Source organism: Salvelinus alpinus, chromosome 23, assembly GCF_045679555.1.
Source record: "Salvelinus alpinus chromosome 23, SLU_Salpinus.1, whole genome shotgun sequence".
In the NCBI taxonomy this organism is placed as follows: Eukaryota; Metazoa; Chordata; class Actinopteri; order Salmoniformes; family Salmonidae; genus Salvelinus; species Salvelinus alpinus.
In genome coordinates this window covers 40,739,991-40,764,635 of record NC_092108.1, presented here as the reverse complement: position 1 = coordinate 40,764,635, position 24,645 = coordinate 40,739,991, and the positions used below count along the sequence as shown (strand labels likewise).

Sequence of the window (24,645 nt, the reverse complement as noted above, 5' to 3'; positions counted from 1 at the left end):
ACCATCTGGATGTCACCGTGATACAGTCTACTCCTGCTGGTCAATTGGGAGAGTTTGAGCTGCAAGCCGGTAACACAACAACACTGGGCACAGTGAGTCCTTCGCTCCCGAGTCGTGCTTGCCATGCAGCGCTGCAGTAACTTAGAGGGAATTGGCTGGATAGTGTAGTTAATATCGGGCCAGGGTGACAGGCAGGTAATGCACATTTGTTGATTTTGCAGTCCAATAAAAACGAAATGTTTCTGAACACTCTCAAGTCCCTTCTTTGGGAGAATCATTTTAGGATGACTGACTGAACCGATAACGTTCGTCACCACTCAGCTCTCGCTGCACGACATACGTCATACATTTTGGACAGCAGTCGTGTCCCTATAGCCTCTCCCCTAGAACACCTGTGCACGAGATAGGCAGGTTGAGGTTACCAGGCTTAGAGTAGTGCAAGGGGTGTCATATGCTGCACAGTGAAGAATGTAGAGGAAGAGGGGTCAAGGGTGCGGGATCCTGAGAGGATCCGTGTGAGTAGTGGATCTGTGCCAGCACAAAGGGATAGGCCAATGGGTGATATATACTTCAGTAAGATTGGCTACTTAGCGTTCATAGCACAGGAGGTTGGTGGCACATTGATTGGGTAGAACGGGCTCATGGTAATGGCTGAAGCAGAATAAGTGGAATGGTATCAGATACATCAAACACATGGTTTCCATGTGTTTGATGCCATTCCATTCCCTCTGTTCCAAACATTATTATGAGCCGTCCTCCCCTCCCCATAGCAATGGTATCAACTGTACAGTAGGGATAGAACATAAGTCACAGAAAATAGAGGTTGTGATGTCAGCTGCAGATAAGTATTTGGGGATACGAGATTACAAGGTGTGTTGAGTGGTGGGGTCCCGTCCTTCCAGGCCATTGGCCTGGCGTAGGACCAGATAGGGTTAAAGTAGTAGTGGAATAGGGGTGTGTTTTAATGAATGTAGGATTCGAGGGTAGAGACATTTTACGTTTTTTTTCCTTTCCCCTTTTTTCGTAGCGCAAAGTATAATGTTTTTTTTTCGTCGCGCAAAGTATAATGGGTTTATACCCCCGTCTAGTTGGTGAAGGTACTTGCAACATACTGAATACTGGATGCCAAACGCTGTAAAACATCATCAAAGAAGAAGACCTGTGCACAAGGACGGCCTGCGCATTACCGCCACCTGCAGTGCTTGACCAGTAATGCAACTGAATATGAACGGAACTCGATGACAGAGGCGGCCAGTTCAAGTGGAGCGGCGGCAAAACAACAACAACAGATGCTGAACAACTTCTACAAGTCACATTGCACTGGAGGTTAGTATTGGATTAGGACAGTACACACGGCACACATTTAGCTATGTTTTGTTAGTGGTTAAGGTTGTCGTGGGAGGTTTGCTGTTTCTGTGTAGTATGTCGGTTTGTTGTTAGCATGGCTACAGTACGTTAGCTAGCTAACGTTAGTTCCATAGTTTTGAACACTTAAAAAAAAATATATGTTACACATGTCTTTATGTCTAACATTCGGATGAGGTTGTTGGTAAGTTGCCGGGCTACATTAGCTATCCATTATATCTAGAAAACCCTTATTTGATAAACGTTAGTAGCTAACGTCTTAACCATAAACTGGCACGCTAACGTTTAGCTACACTAGAACCACAATCTTAACAATAAGACATCTTTGCTAGAACAGTGCAGTAGCTAGGTAACGTTACTACTAGCACATATAACGTTAGATACATACCTTAAGTGCACTGTCATAAAGTCCCATTTTGCCATTTCAACACCCTACCACTTTGTTTGGTCAACTGAAGGATATGGCTGTAGAAATGTAACCACTGAAATTGTGCATGAATGAAACTGGCTATTTATTTTTGATCTTCTAGGCGATGGCGGATGGAGAGCTGTGTCTGATAGATAAGAGCATATCAAGGTAATCACACCTTCGTCTTCCAGTAAAATCTTCACCTGGAACTTCTGTATGAAATAATCAATGGAATTCTCTCATCATGTCACCCTCTGTGTAGTTTGCTGGAGGTCCCATTGCGTGCCAATGTCACATCCCTGAATCTGCATTGTAACCGTATTCTGAAAGTAGAGGGCTTGACCACTGCTTGGCATCTCCGACACTTGGATCTGTCATCCAATCATATCTCTCGCATCGAGGGACTCAACTCTCTAGCCTCACTGAGAACCTTAAACTTGTCCTGCAACTTGATCACTAAGGTCGAAGGTGAGCCCTGGTCAAACACAGAAAAGTGTTGTTCAGTTTTTATTTTTGTCACACACATTCGGAATTTGGCCACCCTGCCGTTTTTGCGTGTAAGATGTTAATTTCTCCTTTTCAGGACTGAATGGACTTGTTAACCTGATAAGATTAAACCTGGCCTATAATCAGATAAGTGACCTCACAGGTAAGTTTCAGTTCATACTTACATGCACAGTGTGCAGTCTACTGACCACAACATTCATGAACAGGGATGGGCAACACTGTCCCAGAATATTAGAGTTGCCCATCCCTGCTCATGATGATCACACATGGCCAAGTTTTCCATAACATAAATTTACATTTACTATCACATGAGGGTGATACTCATTGGTTGTAATACCCAGGTTTGCTGTATCTTCACGGGGCGGAGTACAAACTGAGACACCTCCATCTCCATAGCAACCGCTTGGACAGCATCAACCAGCTGCTGCAGTGCATGCTGGGACTGGAGAATCTGAGTGATGTCACCCTAAGCGTGGAGGGTGCAGGCAATTCAGTCTGCAGCTTACCAGGTGAGTGGTGATGAAAATGGAGTGCTGTTGCAGTGCTATTTGAGCTACACAATTCCTGGGTAGCCATACTAAATCTCCATTCTGAGTGAAAATGCAATAGTATGTCCATGAAAAACCAAAATGTTGCAGTTTCTTGAGATTTAGCCAGAGATACAGGGCCTCCACATTTTGTTGTGTTACAGCCTGCATTTCAAATAGATTACATTGAGATTGTCTGTCACTGAATTACGCTCAATACCCCATAATGTCAAAGTGTAATTTTGTCTGTTAATACATTTTTGAAATTATTATTTTTTTTAATGGAAGCTGAAATGTCTTGTCAATAAGTATTCAATCCCCTTTGTTATTACAAGCCTAAATTAGAGTAAAAATGTGCTTAACAAAATGCATAATAAATTGCATTGACTCATTCCCTGTTTGAAAATAGTGGTTAACATGATTTTTTTAATGACTACACCATCACTGTACCCCACGCATACAATTATCTGAAAGGTTCCTCAATCTAGTAGTGAATTTCAAGAACAGATTCAAACAAAAAGACCAGAGAGGTTTTCCCAATGCCTCGCAAAGAAGGGCACCGGATTAGTAGATGATTAAGAAGGAAAAAAGCAGGCGCTCAATATTCCTTTGAACATGGGGAAGTTATTAGGCTTTGGATGGTGTATCAATACACCCAGTCACTACAAAGATACAGGCGTCCTTCCTAACTCAGTTGCTGGAGACGAAGGAAACTGCTCAGGGATTTCACCATGAGGCCAATGGTGATTTTAAAACAGTTAGAGTTTAAAGGGATACTTTGGGATGCTAGCAGATACCCATAGACCTCCAGTCATTGCGCTAACGCTAGTTAGTGTTGGCTCTCGAAACTACCTTTAACCTCCTTTATACTGGACACAGAGACATAAAAATATAATAGCCAAAATCCTGAAATATCCCTTTTAATGGTTGTGATATGAGAACTGAGGATGTATCAACAGCATTGTAGTTACTCCACAATACTAACCTAAAATGACCAAGTGAAAAGAAAGAAGCCTATACAGAATACAAATGTTCCAGAACATCATCCTTTTTTCAACAAGAAACTAAAGTAATACTGCAAAAAATGTGACAAACTTTTTTGTCCTAAATACAAAGTGCTATGTTTGGGGAAGATCTAACGCAACACATCACTGAGTACCACTCTTCATATTTTCTAGCATGGTGGTGGCGACATCATGTTATGGGTATGCTTGTCATCGACAAGGACTAGGGAGTTTTTTACGATAAAAAGAAATGGAATACAGCTAAAAGCACAGGCAAAATCCTAGTGGAAAACCTGGTTCAGTCTGCTTTCCAACAGACACTAGGAGACAAATTCACCTTTCAGCAGGACAACAACCTAAAACACAAGGCCAAATATACACTGGAGTTGCTTGCCAACACGACATTGAATATTCCTGAGTGGCCTAGTTACTGGTTTTACTTAAATCTATGGCAAGACTTGAAAATTGTTGTCCTCCAATGATCAACATTCAACTTGACAGCTTCAAGAATTGTAAAAATAATAATCGTCAAATATTCTACAATCCAGGTGTGAAAAGCTTAGAGACTTTTCAGAGACTCACAGCTGTAATCCCCGCCAAAGGTGCTTCTACAAAGTATTGACTCGGGTGTGAATACTTATGTAAATTAAATATTAAATTTTGAATACATTTGCAAAAATGTAAAAAACATGTTTTCGCTTTGTCCTTATGGGATACTGTGTGTAGATTGGTGAGAGAAATTCAGTCTGAAACACAACAAAATGTGGAATAAGTCAAGGGGTATGAATACTTTCTGAAGGCACTGTAGGTCATGTAAAGTAAGTATTTTGGACATTACATTTACATTTAAGTCATTTAGCAGACGCTCTTATCCAGAGCGACTTACAAATTGGTGCATTCACCTTATGATATCCAGTGGAACAACCACTTTACAATAGTGCATCTAACTCTTTTAAGGGGGGGGGGGTTAGAAGGATTACTTTATCCTATCCTAGGTATTCCTTAAAGAGGTGGGGTTTCAGGTGTCTCCGGAAGGTGGTGATTGACTCCGCTGACCTGGCGTCGTGAGGGAGTTTGTTCCACCATTGGGGTGCCAGAGCAGCGAACAGTTTTGACTGGGCTGAGCGGGAACTGTACTTCCTCAGAGGTAGGGAGGCGAGCAGGCCAGAGGTGGATGAACGCAGTGCCCTTGTTTGGGTGTAGGGCCTGATCAGAGCCTGAAGGTACGGAGGTGCCGTTCCCCTCACAGCTCCGTAGGCAAGCACCATGGTCTCGTAGCGGATGCGAGCTTCAACTGGAAGCCAGTGGAGAGAGCGGAGGAGCGGGGTGACGTGAGAGAACTTGGGAAAGTTGAACACCAGACGGGCTGCGGCGTTCTGGATGAGTTGTAGGGGTTTAATGGCACAGGCAGGGAGCCCAGCCAACAGCGAGTTGCAGTAATCCAGACGGGAGATGACAAGTGCCTGGATTAGGACCTGCGCCGCTTCCTGCGTGAGGCAGGGTCGTACTCTGCGAATGTTGTAGAGCATGAACCTACAGGAACGGGTCACCGCCTTGATGTTAGTTGAGAACGACAGGGTGTTGTCCAGGATCACGCCAAGGTTCTTAGCACTCTGGGAGGAGGACACAATGGAGTTGTCAACCGTGATGGCGAGATCATGGAACGGGCAGTCCTTCCCCGGGAGGAAGAGCAGCTCCGTCTTGCCGAGGTTCAGCTTGAGGTGGTGATCCGTCATCCACACTGATATGTCTGCCAGACATGCAGAGATGCGATTCACCACCTGGTTATCAGAGGGGGGAAAGGAGAAGATTAATTGTGTGTCGTCTGCATAGCAATGATAGGAGAGACCATGTGAGGATATGACAGAGCCAAGTGACTTGGTGTATAGCGAGAATAGGAGAGGGCCTAGAACAGAGCCCTGGGGGACACCAGTGGTGAGAGCACGTGGTGCGGAGACAGATTCTCGCCACGCCACCTGGTAGGAGCGACCTGTCAGGTAGGACGCAATCCAAGCGTGGGCCGCGCCGGAGATGCCCAGCTCGGAGAGGGTGGAGAGGAGGATCTGATGGTTCACAGTATCAAAGGCAGCCGATAGGTCTAGAAGGATGAGAGCAGAATATCTATTTAGCATATTCAAACTCAATGACTCCTGTGTTCCCTGCTGCAGGTTACAGAGAGATGGTGCTCCAGTCCTTATCCCAGGTCTCCAGCCTGGATGGGGTGGACCGGCTGGGGAACCCTGCTCCTCTGGGGGAGGACAGCCCCATCGACATCCCCGGCCTGGAGGATTACGTGGACTTCTTGCTCTCTTCAGACACCAGTGCCAACGAACTGGTAAACTTTAATCACAACCAAATAATATTCTATATAAAGTATGCCAAAAGGGTTGTACCACATCTTAAAACTGACGTGTGTTTATATCACCCTCTATGTCAGTGATGGGCAACCCCTTTTGTAGGCCCGCGGATCAATGTTTTTTAGAAGGTGCATTTAAAAAAAAATGTGTTTGTGCATCAGCAGTTTCTCTTGTTATGTCAGTTACTGACAGTCACTCAATTAGCCCATGCCAGCTAACATTTTTGGGAAGGGTAAGTTAGTCTCGCGTCCAGATATCTAAAGTTGTAGTAACCATGGTCAAATTACCGACCGGGGGGGCCCCATTGATTTTGTTAGTCACTCTCACTCAGATATCATATTAAAAACTGCAAACCTTTCTCCCCACCCTATGGCAAAATGTGTAGTATTCCAGGAAATTAGCTGTGAAACTGCAAATGTTTCTCTATGCCCCATGGCAAAAATAGTAGTATTGCAATAAATGAGTTATAAAATTGCTAAATTAACTCTAAAATGTAAATTTTTCTCTTTCCGCTGTCAAGAGGGGGGGGTCCGCTAAAATGTTTTGCTCACAGTGTGTGTGGGGGGGGGGGGGGGGGGGTTACAACAAAATGTTGCTTAGGGCCCCCAAAACACTATGGAGGTGGGTACCCAGATGATTTCAGATCAATGTTGCACTTCCTGCTCTATGTAGGATGACTACTTACATGACAAGTAATTTTATAAGCAGTGTATATGAATACTTTTTGTAATTTGAAGTAGTTTAAGTGTCACCATTTTGGGTCACTTTGAACTGTTTTTCTCTATCTGGCACATGGCATGTTTCTCTGGGTGTATTATGTTGTAAAATTAATATCTCAACATAAGATGTCCCCACAGGCCAGGGTTGACGGCTCTCCCACCACTTCCCGTATTGACGAGGTGCTGAAGCAGTTCCGCCAGCGGGCAGGGGGCCCAGTGGGGGCCCCAGATCCAGTCAGACGGCCCCAGGTTTTACAGCCAGGTTGGGCTACAGTGGGCAGCTTTAGTACAGCAGCAGACCCAAACAATGAACAACGCATCCAGAAACTAGAGCACCAGGTGTCCCGGCTGTTCCAACAGGTGAGACTGGATGGAACGGTCTAAAGACGTCTGACTGATGCTGATCAGCACCTGTGTGAAGACTGTGTTGCTGTATAAACATTCACATACACTGAGTGTACAAAGCATGGCAGACTGACCAGGTGAATCCAGATGAAAGCTATGATCCCTTATTGATGTCACCTGTTAAATTCAAATCAATCCGTGTAGGTGAAGAGACGGTTAAATGAAGGTTAAAGAAGTATTTTTAAGCCTTGAGACAATTGTGCCATTGAGGGTGAATTGGCAAGACAAAAGATTGAAGTGCCTTTTGATTCGGGTATGGTAGTAGGTGCCAGGCGCCCTGGATTGAGTGTGTCAAGAACTGCAAAGCTGCTGGGTTTTCACACTCAACAGTTCCCCGTGTGTATCAAGAATGGTCAACCACCCAAAGGATATTCAGCTAACTTTACACAACTGTGGGAAGCATTGTAGTCAACATGGGTCAGCATTCCTGTGGAACACTTTTGACACTTTGTAGAGTCCATGCCCCAACGAATTGAGGCAAAAGGAGGTGCAACTCAATATTAGGAAGGTGTTTTATGTTTTGTACACTCAGTGTATAACACATCACGCATACAATGAAATTATGGCCCAATTTTATAGTAGTACTATACAGTGGTGTAGTGCTCTCTACACTGTAGAGTATTTGAGTTGTATACTACAAAGTAGTGTGGTAGTATTGCATATGGTTTATCCACCTGCATCACTGATGAAGCTCCTAACCTGGTTGCCAGACTCCTGCAGGGGAGGTCTCCAGCAGCTCCACCCCCTTTGTGAAGGTACGGAGGCCCAAGAGGGACATAGACAACACGTCAGAGAGTGAGTGTGACAGCGGGAAGGAGAACCGGGGGCGTCGCTCCAGGATCCCAACTCGGCACAGGGGTAGCAACAGTACTGTAATGAAGAGGACCATCAAGCAGCCCACCAAGGCCAAACAACCAGACAGGTAACAGACAGGGCCTCTCTGCTGGCAAGTTTCTTATTTGACAATTTCACACCTGTCATGATCTCCACACATGACGCAGTGACATTGACACTGTGGTTATGCTTCATCAGATTCTTATCATACGCGCTCAGTTCGAGTCATTTTGTTTTAGTGAACCTAATCAATCATAGTTGACACATTTTCATACTCATTCTGAAACCTATAAAGCGCGACCCTTATTGAGACTGCTTTGCTTTGACTTTTTATGTGTAGTGATCAGGAGAGAAGCAAAGGGAAAAGTTCAAAGTGTTCAGTTGTCCCTGGGAGGAAGTCAGGCGTCCATCAGGTCTTTGGGGTTGCCGACTCAGTAGGACCAGTCAGGAAGACCCCCAGCAGCACCAAAGAAGCAGTGGAGGAGACCTATAGGGTACGGACCATAGACCACAGTTCTCATATGCAGTATTTGTGTACATCAGTGATGTAGTGTTTTTTAAAATATTTTTTTTATGGTGGGTAAACACTGATCACCGTTCGCGGTGAGTAAAGTAATGCTCCGTATACTTTAATGCTGGGTTCCCTAGCTGGTTTTATTAGGGCCCCTAAGTTTTCTGAGCAACATTTTTTGGGAGTATTTTTATTACATTTTATTCTTGGACATAAGACTGTAAAAACACCAGGAAATCAGCTCCAAGTGATGTTAATTTAAGAAATCTGTTTCCAAGTATTCCCACGTGTAGTAGAGACGCTTGATCTTTAACAAATGTAAGCAAGGTTTGAAATGATTGTGTTTTAGTCAAACATATCTGTTTTGGATTGTTGCGATCAATTTCCATTCTACAAATAATTTGTAATCATGTTCCGGCCCCTGAACGTCCGCTCAAGAAAAAAATGGTCCCGTGGCTGAATCTAGTTGATGAACCCTGCTTTAATGCATTTTTCCGCAAAAGGATGGTAAATGCTCGTACAGGTGTGTAAACGTCGTTTACGTGCGTTTAACGTCCTCTACACCACTGCTGTACATATCGTCGTTGAACTTAACTAGTTCGGCTGTCATATCATGCATAGATTCCCTGTCTAATTGAATATATCAACTTAGTGATTTTGTAAACTACTACTGATACTATGAAAGTGCGTGCATAATTAGTGCGCCACAATGAACTTTGTGTTTGCGTGCCTCCCTAGGCGATCGTGGAGGAGCGTGATCAGGAGAGAGAGAGGCGGTGGAAGGCTGAGCAGGCTGTGAGGAAGCTGACCGAGCAGATGAAGACCTTGCAGACCCAGGCCAGCCAGGAGAAAGACCTGCAGAGCATGGCCCTGCACACCACCGACAGGTTAGAGTATAAACAAACACAGAAATTCCTTATGCTCTTGTCACAAAAAGTTAAAATCTCTGCTAAATTCCCACACACACTTTACTTCCGTTATCGCATGCTTCCTGTAGGTTTTTAATACAAGCTAAAGTTGGACCTTGTGTCTCACTCCCCTGTCTCTCTTTCCACCTCCCAGACTGAAGGAGCTGTTGTTGAAGGAGCGTTCGGAGCGCTCTGGTCTGCAGGCTCGCGTGGAGGAGCTGGAGGAGAGGTGTCAGAGCTCCGCGCTGCAGCTGGAGCAGGTCCTGCAGCGGGAGGAGCAACACAAGAGGGCGCTGCGCAGCCTGGAGGACAGCACGTCCCATAGTGAAGCACGGAAGGCCCGCCGGCAGGCTGAGGAGGTAGAGCTACTGCTGCTTCATAACCCTTGATACTTCATGGATATAGTAGAGCTTCCATAGGTAGCACTGGGACGAAACGTTGCAACGTGGTCAGGAAAAATTCCAAGCCCTTGTGCTGCAACATAGTAATATTACCCGTACTGAGTAGGGTTTGACCTTTTGATGACCTTTCAGATGAAGAGGAGCCAGGAGCTGGAAAACAAGGCGTCGGCCCTGATGAGAGAGCTTGAGATCCAGCGAGCTTCGCTCCGACAGCATAAAGACAAGCTACGGCAGCTCCACGAACTGCTGGCCTCCAGGGAACAAGTGCACAGGTACAGTTAACAAACTATAGTTTTGGCAAGTCAGTTAGGACATCTACTTTGTGCATGACACAAGTAATTTTTCCAACAATTGTTTACATACAGATTATTTCACTTATAATTCACTGTATCACAATTCCAGTGTGTCAGAAGTTTACATACACTAAGTTGACTGTGCCTTTAAACAGCTTGGAAAATTCCAGAAAATGATGTCATGGCTTTAGAAGCTTCTGATGGGCTAATTGACATCATTTGAGTCAATTGGAGGTGTACCTGTGGATGTATTTCAAGGCCTACCTTCAAACTCAGTGCCTCTGCTTGACATCATGGGAAAATCAAAAGAAATCAGCCAAGACCTCTGAAAGGTCTAAAATTGTAGACCTCCAGAACTCTGGTTCATCCTTGGGAGCAATTTCCAAACGCCTGAAGGTACCACGTTCATCTGTACAAACAATAGTACGCAAGTATAAACACCATGGGACCACACAGCCGTCATACCGCTCAGGAAGGAGACACGTTCTGTCTCCTAGAGATGAACGTACTTTGGTGCGAACAGTGCAAATCAATCCCAGCACAACAGCAAAGGACCTTGTGAAGATGCTGGAGGAAACGGGTACAAAAGTATCTATATTGACAGTAAAACGAGTCCTATATCGACATAACCTGAAAGGCCGCTCAGCAAGAAGCCACTGCTCCAAAACCGCCATTAAAAAAAGCCAGACTACCATTTGCAACTGCACATGGGGACAAAGATTGTACTTGTCTGGAGACAAGGGGACAAAGATTGTCTGATGAAACAAAAATAGAACTGTTTGGCCATAATGACCATCGTTATGTTTGGAGGAAAAAGGGGAGGCTTGCAAGCCGAAGAATACCATCCCAACTCTGAAGCACGGGGGTGGCAGCATCATGTTGTGAGGGTGCTTTGCTGCAGGAGGGACTGGTGCACTTCACAAAATAGATGGCATCATATGGAGGACAATTTTGTTGAAATATTTTAAGCAACATCTCAAGACATCAGTCAGGAAGTTAAAGCTTGGTTGCAAATGGGTCTTCCAAATGGACAATGACCCCAAGCATACTTCTAAAGTTGTGGCAAAATGGCTTAAGGACAACAAAGTCAAGGTATTGGAGTGGTCATCACAAAGCCCTGACCTCAATCCTATAGAACATTTTTGGGCATAATTGAAAAAGCGTGTGCAAGCAAGGAGGCCTACAAACCTGACTCAGTTACACCAGCTCTGTCAGGAGGAATGGGCCAAAATTCACCCAACTTATTGTGGGAAGCTTGTGGAAGGCTACCTGAAACGTTTGACCCAAGTAAAACTATTTAAAGGCAATGCTACCAAATACTAATTAAGTGTATGTAAACTTCTGACCCACTGGGAATGTGATGAAAGAAATAAAAGCTGAAATAAATCATTCTCTCCACTATTTATCCTGACATTACACATTCTTAAACAAAGTGGTGATCCTAACTGACCTACGGCAGGGAATTTTTACTATGATTAAATGTCAGGAATTGTGAAAAACTGAGTTGAAATGTATTTGGCTAAGGTGTATGTAAACTTCTGAGACTACAGCGCCTTTTTTTGCAGTACGGTGCCATCATTAGGGCACACAATGGAAAACGAGCGTTTCTTCACCTTTTCACTCAGTTTCAAAATGTTTTCTCCCTATTGAACATGACCCAGATATCATTCATTTAGTTAGTCAGTCAGTGAGTGTCTTAACGGCGGCGTCCTGTTTCATAGGAAGGAGCTGGAGGGTCGGCTGGTGCCAGGCGGGGCAGAGTTCCGGGAGGTGGTGGCCAGGGAGGTGGCTGGTGTGGAGGAGAGACACGCCCAGAGCAGGGCTGGGTTGGACGACAGATTGGCCCAGGCCACACAGCAGTACACTGCCCTGGAGAACGAGTTCCGTATGGCTCTCACCATCGAGGCTGCTCGCTTCACTGAGGTCTGAACACTGAACTAGAGAACATCAAATAAAATCGTTTATTTATTATTTAACTTCCACTTGCATAAAAAGACAGCTGAAGCAAGGACACCTTTTGACCTGTTCTAGAAACTTATGTAGTGTATGTGTGTGTGTATTGTGGTAACGTTGACACTTTGGTTCATTAGGTATTAAATGTCCCCTAGATCTCTCAGTTCTCTAACTTTGACCTTCTACTAAATTAGCTTGAAGAAAACACATATTGCTGGTCAGATTGAGACAAACAGGGAATGCACAGTAGTGGACTTTCATAAAAAATTATGAATTAAGACAATAGGACTAAAGAGAGCCTTTGACTAATGAAATTGATGATGAGATGAATATGAAACTTTTTGATAGGAACAACTAACAACGTTTCTGCCTGTGTCCTCCGTACGTAGGTGGAGCAGGGCTGTACCCGGCTGAGTGCTGAGCTGTCGGAGGTGAAGGCTGCCCTGTCTCAGACCCAACAGAGAGAGAGACAGGCGGGGGGTCTGGTGCAGGAGCTCACCTCCATGGTCAAGGAGCAGAAGAGCCGCATCACAGAGCTCAGCAAAGCCAAGCGAGACGCCGTCACTGAGCTCAAGGTACAACATCACGACCGGGGCTCTTCAGCATTTTGCTTAAAGCTATCAAATTATTTAGAATCTGCAGTACCTGGTAGTGATGGGGGGAAAAAATGTATATAGATACATATCGCAATATTATTTTGGACAATATTATATCAATACTTTGACTCAAAGAATCAATTTGTAAAATGTATTTATTTATTTATTTATATATATATAGTACCAGTCTAAAGTTTGGACACACCTCCTCATTCAAGTGTTTTTCTTTATTTTTGCTATTTTATTAATTCTAAAATAATAAACTGAACGATTTAGCAGCTTGCTTAGTTCAAATTAAGTCTAATTTATTTGAGTTGCGAGGCAATTTCGCAATAAGAAGTGCTTGTGTTTCCCAATCGCCTGCTGCAATAGGCTGGGGTCATAATTTAAATCACTGAATTAAATATTAATAACGTACAATACCAGTCAAAGGTTTAGACACACCTACTCATTCTAGGGTTTTTCTTTTCTTTTTACTGTTTTCTACATTGTAGAATAATAAAGACATCAAAACTGAAATAACACATATGGAATCATGTAGTAACCAAAAAAGTGTTAAAACAAATCAAAATATATTTTATATTTGAGATTCTTCAAAGTAGCCACCCTTTGCCTTTGACAGCTTTGAACACTCTTGGAATTCTCTCAACAGGTGTACCTTGTTAATTTGTGTAATTTCTTTCCATAATCCTTTTGACCAAGTCTGTTGTGTTGTGACAAGGTAGGGGTGGTATACAGAAGATAGCCCTATTTGGTAAAATACCAAGTCCATATTATGTCAAGAACTGCTCAAATAAGCAAAGAGAAACGACAGTCCATCATTATTTTACGACATGAAAGTCAGTCAGTCTGGAAAATTCAAGAACTTTGAAAGTTTCTTCAAGTGCAGTCGCAAAAACTATCAAGCGCTATGATGAAATTGGCTCTCATGAGGCCCGCCACAGAGATACATCTGCTGCAGAGGATAGGTTCATTAGAGTAACCAGCCTCAGAAATTACAGCCCAAATAAATTCTTCAGAGTTTAAGTAACAGACATCTCAACATCAACTGTTCAGAGGAGACTGTGAATCAGGCTTTCATGGTCAAATTGCTGCAAAGAAACCACTACTAAAGGACACCAATAAGAAGAAGAAGACTTGCTTGGGCCAAGAAACACGAGCAGTGGACATTAGACCGGTGGAAATCTATCCTTTGGTCTGATGAGTCCAAATTTGAGATTTTTGGTTCCAACCGCAGTGTCTTTGTGAGACGCTGAACGGATGATCTCCGCATGTGTGGTTCCCACTGTGAAGCTTGGAGGAGGAGGTGTGGGGGTGCTTTGCTGGTGACCCTGTCTGTGATTTATTTAGAATTCAAGGCATACTTAACCAGCATGGCTACCACAGCATTCTGCAGCGATACGCCATCTCATCTGGTTTGGGCTTAGTGGGACTATCATTTATTTTTCAACAGGACAATGACCCAAAACACACCTCCAAGCTGTGTAAGGGCTATTTGACCAAGGAGAGTGATGGAGTTCTGCATTAGATGACCTGGCCTCCACAATCACCCGACCTCAACCCAATTGACATGGTTTGGGATGAGTTAGACTGCAGAATGAAGGAAAAGCAGCCAACAAGTGCTCAGCATATGTGGAAGCTCCTTCAAGACTGTTGGAAAAGCATTCCTCATGAAGCTGGTTGAGAGAATGCCAAGAGTGTGCAAAGCTGTCATCAAGTGTAGCTACTTTGAAGAACCTTAAATATTAAATATATTTAGATTTTTTTTAACACTTTTGGTTACTACATGTTTCCATATGTTATTTCGTGGTTTTGATGTCTACACTATTATTCTACAATGAAAAACATACAAAAAATAAAGAAAAACCCTTGAATAAGGGGGTGTCTAAACTTTTGACTGGTAGTGTATGTGTATCTATAGCTAGCTAGTCAGCTGACCTGCCCCCAAACTCCGATATTTTTCATCCTATAGCTTTTATTTCCATGATTGATCAAAACTCATTTTCTCATGCTCTCTCTTATCTCTCTGCAGCAGACATACAGTGAGCAATATGTTTGGAACATAAAATCACAGTATCGAATCGCAATACATAATAGAATCGTGAGAATCACAATGCATATCATATCGGCACCTAAGTATCGTGATAATATCGTATCGTGAAGTCCCTGGCAATTCCCAGCCCTAGTACCTGGAGTTTAAGACTACGGGAAGTGCCTATAAGGTAGTGTGAATGGGTTATGGGCTAAGATAATGGGGTAGGTGTTGATTGTTTCCGTGGTGTCTGGTCCCGTCAGGGCCGTGTGCGGTCTCTGGAGGCGGGGGCGGAGGAGGACAGGCGTCTGCAACTGCAGCTGGAGCTGGTGAAGAAGGACAAGGCCAGGCTGCTGTCCCAGCTCACCGCCCAGGAGTCGGTTATAGACGGCCTCAGAGCTGAGAGGAGGATCTGGGGACAGGAGCTGGCTCAACAAGGTATGCTAACACCTTGGAAATAGAATTACTTAGTTACTATTATTAAAGAAATAAGGCACGAGGGGGTGTATTCCACGGCTAAGGGTTATTCTTATGCAACACAGAGTGCATGGATACAGCCCTTAGTCGTGGTATATTGGCCATACACCACAAACCCCTGAGGGTGCTTTATTGCTATTATAAAATGGTTACAAACATAATTAGGAGTACAAAGAAATGTTTTGTCATACCTGTGGTATATTCCACGGCTTTCAGCCAAACACCTTTCAGTGCTCGAAACACCCTGTTTATAACAGTAATTAGCGCGTAAAAATCGTCTGTCCTTGGTTGCAACACTCACTACCTAGTTCCAAACTGCCTCTGGAAGTAACGTCGGCACAAGAACTGTTCGCCAGGCGCTTCATGAAATGGGTTTCCAATGCCAATCAGCCACACACAAGCCTAAGATCACGATGCACAATGCCAAGCGTCGGCTGGAATGGTGTGAAGCTCGCCGCCATTGGACTCTGGAGCAGTGTTTCCCCATCTGGCAGTCCGACGGACAAATCTGGATGTAGGCGGATGCCAGGAGAACACTACCTGCCCGACTGCATAGTGTCAACTGTACAGTTTGGAGGAGGAATAATGGCCTGGGCTGTTTTTTTTAATGGTTCCAATGAAGGGAAATCTTAACGCTACAGCATACAATGACATTCTAGACAATTCTGTGCTTCCAAGTTTGTGGCAACAGTTTGGGGAAGGCCCTTTCCTGTTTCAGCATGACAATGCCCCCGTGCACAAAGCGAGGTCCATACATAAATGGTTTGTCGAGATCGGTGTGGAAGAACTTGACTGGCCTGCACAGAGCCCTGACCTCAACCCCATCAAACACCTTTGGGACGAATTGGAACGCCGACTGCGAGCCAGGCCTAATCGCCCAACGTCAGTGCCCAACCTCACTGATGCTCTTGTGGCTGAATGGAAGCAAGTCCCCTCAGCAATGTTCTAACATCTAGTGGAAAGCCTTCCCAGAATAGTGGAAGCTGTTATAGCAGTAAAGGGGGACCAACTGCTTATTAATGGCCATGATTGATTTTGGAATTAGATGTTTGATGAGCATTTGTCCACATACTTTTGGTCATGTAGTGCAAATACACCCTTTACAGTGATTTCAATCTCAAATCTAGGCCAACCGGTTGCAGTTCACTTTTTTGTAGTTGCTATCCTCTTCCTTTTCCATTCATTTCATTGTGTTGGGCTGCGGTAGCCGCATATCTTTTTAAGCTATTTTAGTCTGAATGTTATGTATTGTTGTGTGTGATTTGAATGTACCTTGATGAACCTGAAGAAAGGCTCACCGAAAAAACATGATATGGATGTTCCTTCTCTAACATGTGATACTTTGCTGCCGTCTAGTGGCTGTTTGAACGCTCCACCAGGTCAATAAATACTGAATTCAACATTTCTCTTGAGTGACCCTTATTGACACTCGTCTTGTGTTTTCCCCTATGTTTGACCCCCCCCCCCCAAAAAAAACACACACATAGGAGCGTCTCTGTCCCAGGACAGGGGTCGTCTGGAGGCGAGGATTGAGGTATTGGCTGCTGAATTGGAAAGTCAGAAGAAACAGAACGAGCGAGACAACGACGCCCTGAGGATCAAAGTCAAGGTCATCGATGACCAGACAGAGACCATTCGCAAACTCAAAGAGGTACTCAAACACTTCCAAGGCCAGACAACCTCTTGTTGATTGCCCATTGGGCCAGATGTGAATTTACATTTTAGTAATTTATCAGACGCTCCTATCCAGTGCGACTTAGTTAGTGCATTAATCTTAAGATAGCTAGGTGGGACAACCACATCACAGGCATAGAAATTAAAATTTTCCTCAACGTAGCTATCAGTAGAGTCAAAGCTAGAAGGGGGCGGTCAAGTGCAATGCTGGTTAAGTGTTCTTTTTTGTTATTTTTTAGGGGGGGGGGGGTCAAGGTGAGGAGTATTTTATATACTCTTTGAAGAGGTAGGGTTTCAGATGTTTTCAGAAGATGGGCAGGGGTGCCAGGACAGAGAAGAGCTTGGCTGAGCGGAAGGGCCAAGAGACCTGAGGTTGCAGAACGGAGTGCTGGGGTTTAGGGTTTGAGCATAGTCTGAAGGTACAACGGGATGGCCGTCCCACTGTTGATGGCGCATCAGCAGGCAATAATGGAACGCACCATCAGATTATCAATGCTGCTTTGACATGTAATAACCCATGTTGTACTCAAGTCATTTTAAAAACACAATGCTGTCGTTAACTAGCTCGACCAGTGCAGTCACAGTGCTGGGACATGGTTTAAAACCAGGAGGGTTTTATAGATACTGTTTTGAATTTTAAAAGGATGTGAGCTGGTGGGCTACAGTCTTCACTTGTTAAGGTTTATCTGGATCAAGGTCCGGTTTAATTACAGCCAATTTAAAGGAGCAATCTGCAGTACAAATAAGAGGTTCACCCCAGCACTGTTTTGGTAAGCTGCTGAGGGATGGGGCTGGAGAAATGTAACCACTTTCAAATTCATAGACTGCCATGGATGCAAGGACTGACCATCCATGAGATAAAAGTTGTTTTAACCATGTTTTGAGGCTATACAGTGTACTGTTTACAGTTACGTTGTTTAGAAAACAATGGCGTAAAACAAGCTTATATTTTGGGTTCAGATTGGGTACAAAAGTTTAACTAAGTGTATGAGGCATTTATAAGTTACATTCTTCTGAGTCAATTAATATGTACACTACATCACCAAAAGGATGTGGACAAAAGGCTTCCCAGAAGAGTGGAGGCTGTTTATAGCAGCAAAGGGGGAACCAACTCTACATTAATGCCCATGATTTTGGGGTGAGATGTTCGACGAGCTTTTGGTCATGTTGTGTATCATTCATTTTAAAGTATAAAAATGGATGTACCAATTGCAGATTGCCCTTTTTAAAAGACTCAGGAACTATCCCCACTTGGATAGATGTGTTTATAATGGTGAGCGTTGGTTGGGAGAAGTTCTTTGACCAGCTTTGTAGGTATGGGGTCAAGTTGGCAGGTGGTAGGCTTGGAGCACATGATACATTCAGCCGTGTCATTGTAGGCCCGGGGTAAATGGCTATACTAGGAGCAGGAGTAAGGACAGTATATCATTACGGGAAGGTCAAACCTCCCAACCCCCAATTTCCCTCTACATACCACCCATCAGATGTACAGTCGTGGCCAAAGGTTTTGAGAATGACACAAATATACATTTTCACAAACTCTGCTGCTTCAGTGTCTTTAGATATTTTTGTCAGATGTTACTATGGAATACTGAAGTATAATTACAAGCATTTCATAAGTGTCAAAGGCTTTTATTGACAATTACATGAAGTTGATGCAAAGAGTCAATATTTGCAGTGTTGACCCTTCTTTTTCAAGACCTCTGCAATCCGCTCTGGCATGCTGTCAATTAACTTCTGGGCCACATCCTGACTGATGGCAGCCCATTCTTGCATAATCAATGCTTGGAGTTTGTCAGAATTTGTGTGTTTTTGTTTGTCCACCCGGCTCTTGAGGATTGACCACAAGTTCTCAATGGGATTAAGGTCTGGGGAGTTTCCTGGCCATGGACCCAAAATATCGATGTTTTGTTCCCCGAGCCACTTAGTTATCACTTTTGCCTTATTGCAAGGTGCTCCATCATGCTGGAAAAGGCATTGTTCGTCACCAAACTGTTCCTGGATGGTTGGGAGAAGTTGCTCTCGGAGGATGTGTTGGTACCATTCTTTATTCATGGCTGTGTTCTTAGGCAAAATTGTGAGTGTGCCCACTCCCTTGGCTGAGAAGCAACCCCACACATGAATGTTCTCAGGATGCTTTACTGTTGCCACGACACAGGACTGATGGTAGCGCTCGCTCACCTTGTCTTCTCCGGACAAGCTTTTTTCCTGATACCCCAAACAATCGAAAAGGAGATTCATCAGAGAAAATAACTTTACCCCAGTCCTCAGCAGTCCAATCCCTGTACATTTTGCAGAATATCAGTCTGTCCCTGATGTTTTTCCTGGAGAGAAGTGGCTTCTTTGCTGCCCTTCTTGACACCAGGCCATCCTCCAAAAGTCTTTGCCTCACTGTGCGTGCAGATGCACTCACACCTGCCTGCTGCCATTCCTGAGCAAGCTCTGTACTGGTGGTGCCCCAATCCCACAGCTGAATCAACTTTAGGAGACGGTCCTGGCGCTTGCTGGATGTTCTTGGGCGCCCTGAAGCCTTCTTCACAACAATTGAACCGCTCTCCTTGAAGTTCTTGATGATCCGATAAATGGTTGATTTAGGTGCAATCTTACTGGCTTTCCTTGCAGGGAACCATGGATGACAGAGGAAGAACAATGATTCCAAGCACCACCCTCCTTTTTGAAGCTTCCAGTCTGTTATTTGAACTCAATCAGCATGACAGAGTGATCTCCAGCCTTGTCCTCGTCAACACTCACACCTGTGTTAATGAGAGAATCACTGACATGATGTCAGCTGGTCCTTTTGTGGCAGGGCTGAAATGCAGTGGAAATGTTTTTTGGATTCAGTTAATTTGCATAGCAAAGAGGGACTTTGCAATTAATTGCAATTCATCTGATCACTCTTCATAACATTATGGAGTATATGCAAATTGCCATCATACAAACTGAGGCAGCAGACTCTTTGAAAATTTATATTTGTGTCATTCTCAAAACTTTTGGCCAAGACTGTACAGTTGAAGTCGGAAGTTTACATACACCTTAGCCAAATACATTCAAACTCAGTTTTAAACAATTCCTGACATTTAATTCTAGCAACAATTCCCTGTCTTAGGTCAGTTAGGATCACCACTTTATTTGAAGAATGTGAATAATAGTAGCGAGTGATTTATTTCAGCTTTTATTTCTTTCATCACATTCCCAGTGGGTCAGACGTTTACATACACTCAATTAGTATTTGGTAGCATTGCCTTTAAATTGTTTAACTTGGGTCAAACGGTTTGGGTAGCCTTCCACAAGCTTCCCACAATAAGTTGGGTGAATTTTGGCCCATTCCTCCTGACAGAGCTGATGTAACCGAGTCAGGTTTGTAGGCTTCCTTGTTCGCACACGCTTTTTCAGTTCTGCCCACAAATTTTCTAAATGATTGAGGTCAGGGCTTTGTGATGGCCACTCCAATACCTTGACATTGGTGTCTTTAAGCCATTTTGCCACAACTTTGGAAGTATGCTTGGAGTCATTGTCCATTTGGAAGACCCATTTGCGACCAAGCTTTAACTTCCTGACTGATGTCTTGAGATGTTGCTTCAAGATATCCACATAATTTTCCTTCCTCATTATGCCATCTATTTTGTGAAGTGCACCAATCCCTCCTGCAGCAAAGCACCCCCACAACATGATGCTGCCACCCCGTGCTTCACGGTTGGGATGGTGTTCTTCAGCTTGCAAGCATCCCCCTTTTTCCTCCAAACATAACGATGGTCATTATAGCCAAACAGTTCTATTTTTGTTTTATCAGACCAGAGGACATTTCACCAAAAAGTATGATCTTTGTCTCCATGTGCAGTTGCAAACCGTAGTCTGGCTTTTTTTATGGGGGTTTTGGAGCAGTGGCTTCTTCCTTGCTGAGTCCATCTGAGGGTAATTGTTCTTGTTTCAAACAGACACTATACCATCTTTAATGGGATAGTTTACTAGAATTCAACACATCAGTGTTGTTGATTGTACATCACTTTACCTACGTTCTCGCTCTTCAGTTTTCCCACCTTGTTCTTGTGGAACTGCACCTCATTCTTAGTGACACTCAGCTCCACTCTCTGATCCACCACTTCTCCAATCAGTTCATCAGCATGGCTCTCACTGGCTGTCAGTCTGGCCTGCATGTTCCTCAGCTCCACTCTCTGTGCCACCACCATGTCCCTTAGCTCCTTCAGCTCAGTCCAGATGTCAGGTTGATTGTTCAGCATCACCTTCCCGACTCTCCCCTGTCACCTAGACCCCGTTGAGTGATGTAATTCTCTCTGACCCCTGCGTTCTCTCCCTGAGCCCATGCCCCAGACAAACAGAACAACACCAGCAGAACTATAGCACCCCTCATTCTGAAACAATGACTCTCCAGAACTAATGGAGTCTATTAGGCTCAGGCCCATTCTGTGTATATGTACACTGGTGTTATTGAACCAATACATGGGAACTTTAACTGGTGTCATTGGTGGACCATTTTGACAACTTTGCCAAGGAATATGTGCGATGTAACAGAACACAGGTTGAGATTATTTCATGCCATATCTTTCAAATATGAGGTGTTTCAAGGACATGGTAAAGATCAAACCTGTTACTCTGTTTTTAAAGTCTCCTCCATAAGGGTTGCTTATAGAAAATAAAAATCAGACCTTGATCAAATACATAGGTCAAGTACTTGAGGTGCACTTGATTTCAGAACTATTGGCATTTCTCTCTGTCAGCACTCTTTTGCTTTCTCTCTCTCTCCACCCTCCCTCTCCCTCAGGGCCTACAAGAGCGTGACGAGCAGGGCCGGAGGCAGCGTGAGGAGAGCCTGCAGGCCCAGCGGCGCCTGCAGCAACAGCTGGAGGAGTCGTCAGCCACATCGCAGGACCTGAGAGACACGGTGCAGCAGCTCAGTCTCCGCAAGGAGCAGCTCAAGCAACAGCTGGAGGACAAGGAGATGGAGCTGGACGAGGTCAAGGCCGCCTTCAGGTAGCTCACGACACACACACACAGACAAATACACTCGCACAGCACACTGCACTGAATTAACTTGAGCTCCACATGTTACTCATACATTTCCATAAATCATGCATTGATGTAAATGGGAGATTTGAATGAAACATTTTGTACAGATGTGGATCTCAAATTGGGATTTTACCTATCATAACATCATTCTGAGGACCACAATCCAATATGTCTGACACTGTGTCACCATCCTCAATTCTTTTAATGTATGCACATTGTCCCCACTACATTCCTTCATACATACTTCATGTTTACTACTTCTATGTTCTCCCCTGCAGTGTGTCCAATAAGAAGTGGCAGGACAAGGCTGACCTGCTGACCCGGCTGGAGAGCCAGGTGAAACGCATGAAGGAGGGCTTTGACTCTAAAGAGAGCCTGCTGCTGGAGGAGAGGGACAAGGCCTCACAGGCGCACAAGTACGCTGACTAACACACCTTCAATAGGACAGCATATAGGGCTTCCTATCTAATCCAGCCGTGTATCATTATTATAATATGGTCATTAGCAGATGCTTTTATCCAAAGTGACCTATGGTAAATACATAGATGCATTCATTTCATTATATGTGGCCCATATGTATGAGGGAATGAAACAGAAGTCCGGTGTTGCAAACACCGAGCTCCAATGACCAACTGAGCCACCGGAACCATATAAGAGAATATAAGACATTGGTTGAAGAGCTGCAAGCCTGCAACGGTGGTCTAGGTCAGAGTAATGACAACAGTGTATCTGTGTTTGTGGTTTCCCCTCCAGAGCGGTGGTAGAGAAGCTACACAGTATAGACGATGCATTCCGGCGACAGCTGGAGTCGCTACAGGCATCTCATCAGACTGAGCTCCTACGGCTGGCCAATGACAAGCAGAAACAGATTGAACAGTCCAATCAGAAGGTAGCTTACGGTCATGGTTACCACAGTCACTACACTGACCTGCTCAGTCGCATAATAAGGAATGAATGCTAACTTGAGATCCATGCACGTAACTTGAAATTCCTTGCACATCTCCTAATGCATTATTTATGCAAATGGCTCAGATGTATGACCGTGTGTGTTTTACTCAGGTATTTCAGGTGGAGGAGGAGATGCGTCAGCTCCTGGAGGAGACTGAAACTGAGAAGAAAACAATGGAGGAGAAGATGAGACGTCTCACCAGTGTATTGAAAGACTTCTAAGTACAGCTGATGGTGTATATCATCTACCTATAGAGTCACCTGTGTTTCTACTTGGACGTTACACTGATGAGGTGACAGCGTTTGTTGATGTGAATTATTTGCAAAACGTGAATGTTAAGTTGTTCTGACAGTCACTTTTTTAGGGGCGGACAGGTTTTGGACTTTTGTGGTTAGGCCAGTAAGTTTTAAATTAGCCCAACCGGCCGCCAGAGGGCACTATTATTCCTTTTATATAGTGTGTCATCTGCGTCTGACTTTGTGCGCAGCCGGCTATAGACAAGTTGGTTGTTTAGCAACAAAACCGACGTGTGCGCAACTGTGAGGCAAAACAGACGGGGTTGGCTTAGATTGTTGACAATATGTCAACTATATTTATTCTACAATGTTTATCGAAAACATACATACATTTGCACAATGAGCATTTGTTGTCTCTCCTACATTGTTACAGTTGTTGGTTAGCTAGCTAACAAATTTTATCCATTAGCATCAATCAAAACACCTCAAAACAAGAAATGGTATCAATAACAAGCAGTTTCTTGTCATTGTTGGTAGCTATCTGGGCATCCAGAATCACAACTCAGACTTCTGTCCCATTGAAGCGTACGTATCATTTTCGTGATGTTATCAGCTAACCCATCTATAGACTCCTGCCCCCGGCGACTGGCTCGTACATAAAGCATCCTCCATTCAGGATGCAAACATGTTGGTTTCCTCCTTAACTCGATTGGCGGGCCAGCCCCCCAAAATATCCGTACTGTCTTAATAAAACAAACATTTTCCCCGCCATTTTTCTAATAACGTCCGGATGTTGCACACAGTGTTCAGGTCATCAGTCTGTTGTTAACCCATGGCTGAACAACATCCGGAAGATGTCCGAAAATGGTGGGGGGAAATTATGTTTTGTTACGAGTGCGCATATTTTCACAATTTTTTAAATATATTTTTATTCAGGCCGGCGGGCCATTAATTAAATCGAGTTAAGGAGGAATACAACACCAGGATGAACTACGCCCTCTAGAGCACTAGTTTGAAATGTAATACATTTACATGTTGTGTAAATATTTGAATTAAGTTATCAAATATGTGTATATTTTTATCATGCTAAATAAAAGCAATTTTATTCCGCTTTCGTTGCCAAGTCTTAGAAAAAGTTTTGGGCTGTGATGGGGGCCTGGGGGGGTTGGTGCACATGGTGCAGAGATACAAATATCAGAGAGTTTCTAAAAGACTGTAAAAAAAATTATAAATAAAGCAAAGTCATCGATGAAGTCACCCCATTGTTTTCTATGAGAATGCTCAGCGGCGCATTTGATCAGGAAGTGTCATTTCAGCGTGTCGCCAACTTGCTACATGGAGTTTTTGGAAACATTGCATGCGTTTGAGCTACTCTAGGAAGTGACTGTTGCAGCCTAGCTCAGTGCTGGCCAACGTGCAATCATTGGAAAACAAAATGGATGATATACGATAAAGACTATCCT

General features: G+C 44.0%; 1 protein-coding gene across 2 annotated transcripts; it reads left to right on the top strand.

Moving 5' to 3' along the window:
• Positions 1-75: 75 nt before the first annotated feature.
• Positions 76-24,293, top strand: lrrcc1 (leucine rich repeat and coiled-coil centrosomal protein 1). Of its 2 annotated transcripts, none has more exons than XM_071362327.1 (20): positions 76-1,326; positions 1,896-1,942; positions 2,037-2,242; positions 2,358-2,423; positions 2,623-2,790; positions 5,981-6,147; positions 7,027-7,248; positions 8,004-8,215; positions 8,468-8,621; positions 9,377-9,525; positions 9,701-9,905; positions 10,080-10,219; positions 11,962-12,163; positions 12,583-12,768; positions 15,085-15,259; positions 16,786-16,949; positions 21,753-21,961; positions 22,276-22,413; positions 22,751-22,886; positions 23,057-24,293. In XM_071362327.1, exons 2-20 carry the CDS (start codon positions 1,899-1,901, stop codon positions 23,165-23,167), a joined length of 3,054 nt encoding a protein of 1,017 aa, XP_071218428.1. In that variant the 5' UTR covers positions 76-1,326; positions 1,896-1,898; the 3' UTR covers positions 23,168-24,293. The 2 variants fall into 2 exon arrangements, with proteins under 2 accessions (XP_071218428.1, XP_071218427.1); XM_071362326.1 differs by having other exon boundaries at positions 7,015-7,248.
• Positions 24,294-24,645: the final 352 nt, after the last annotated feature.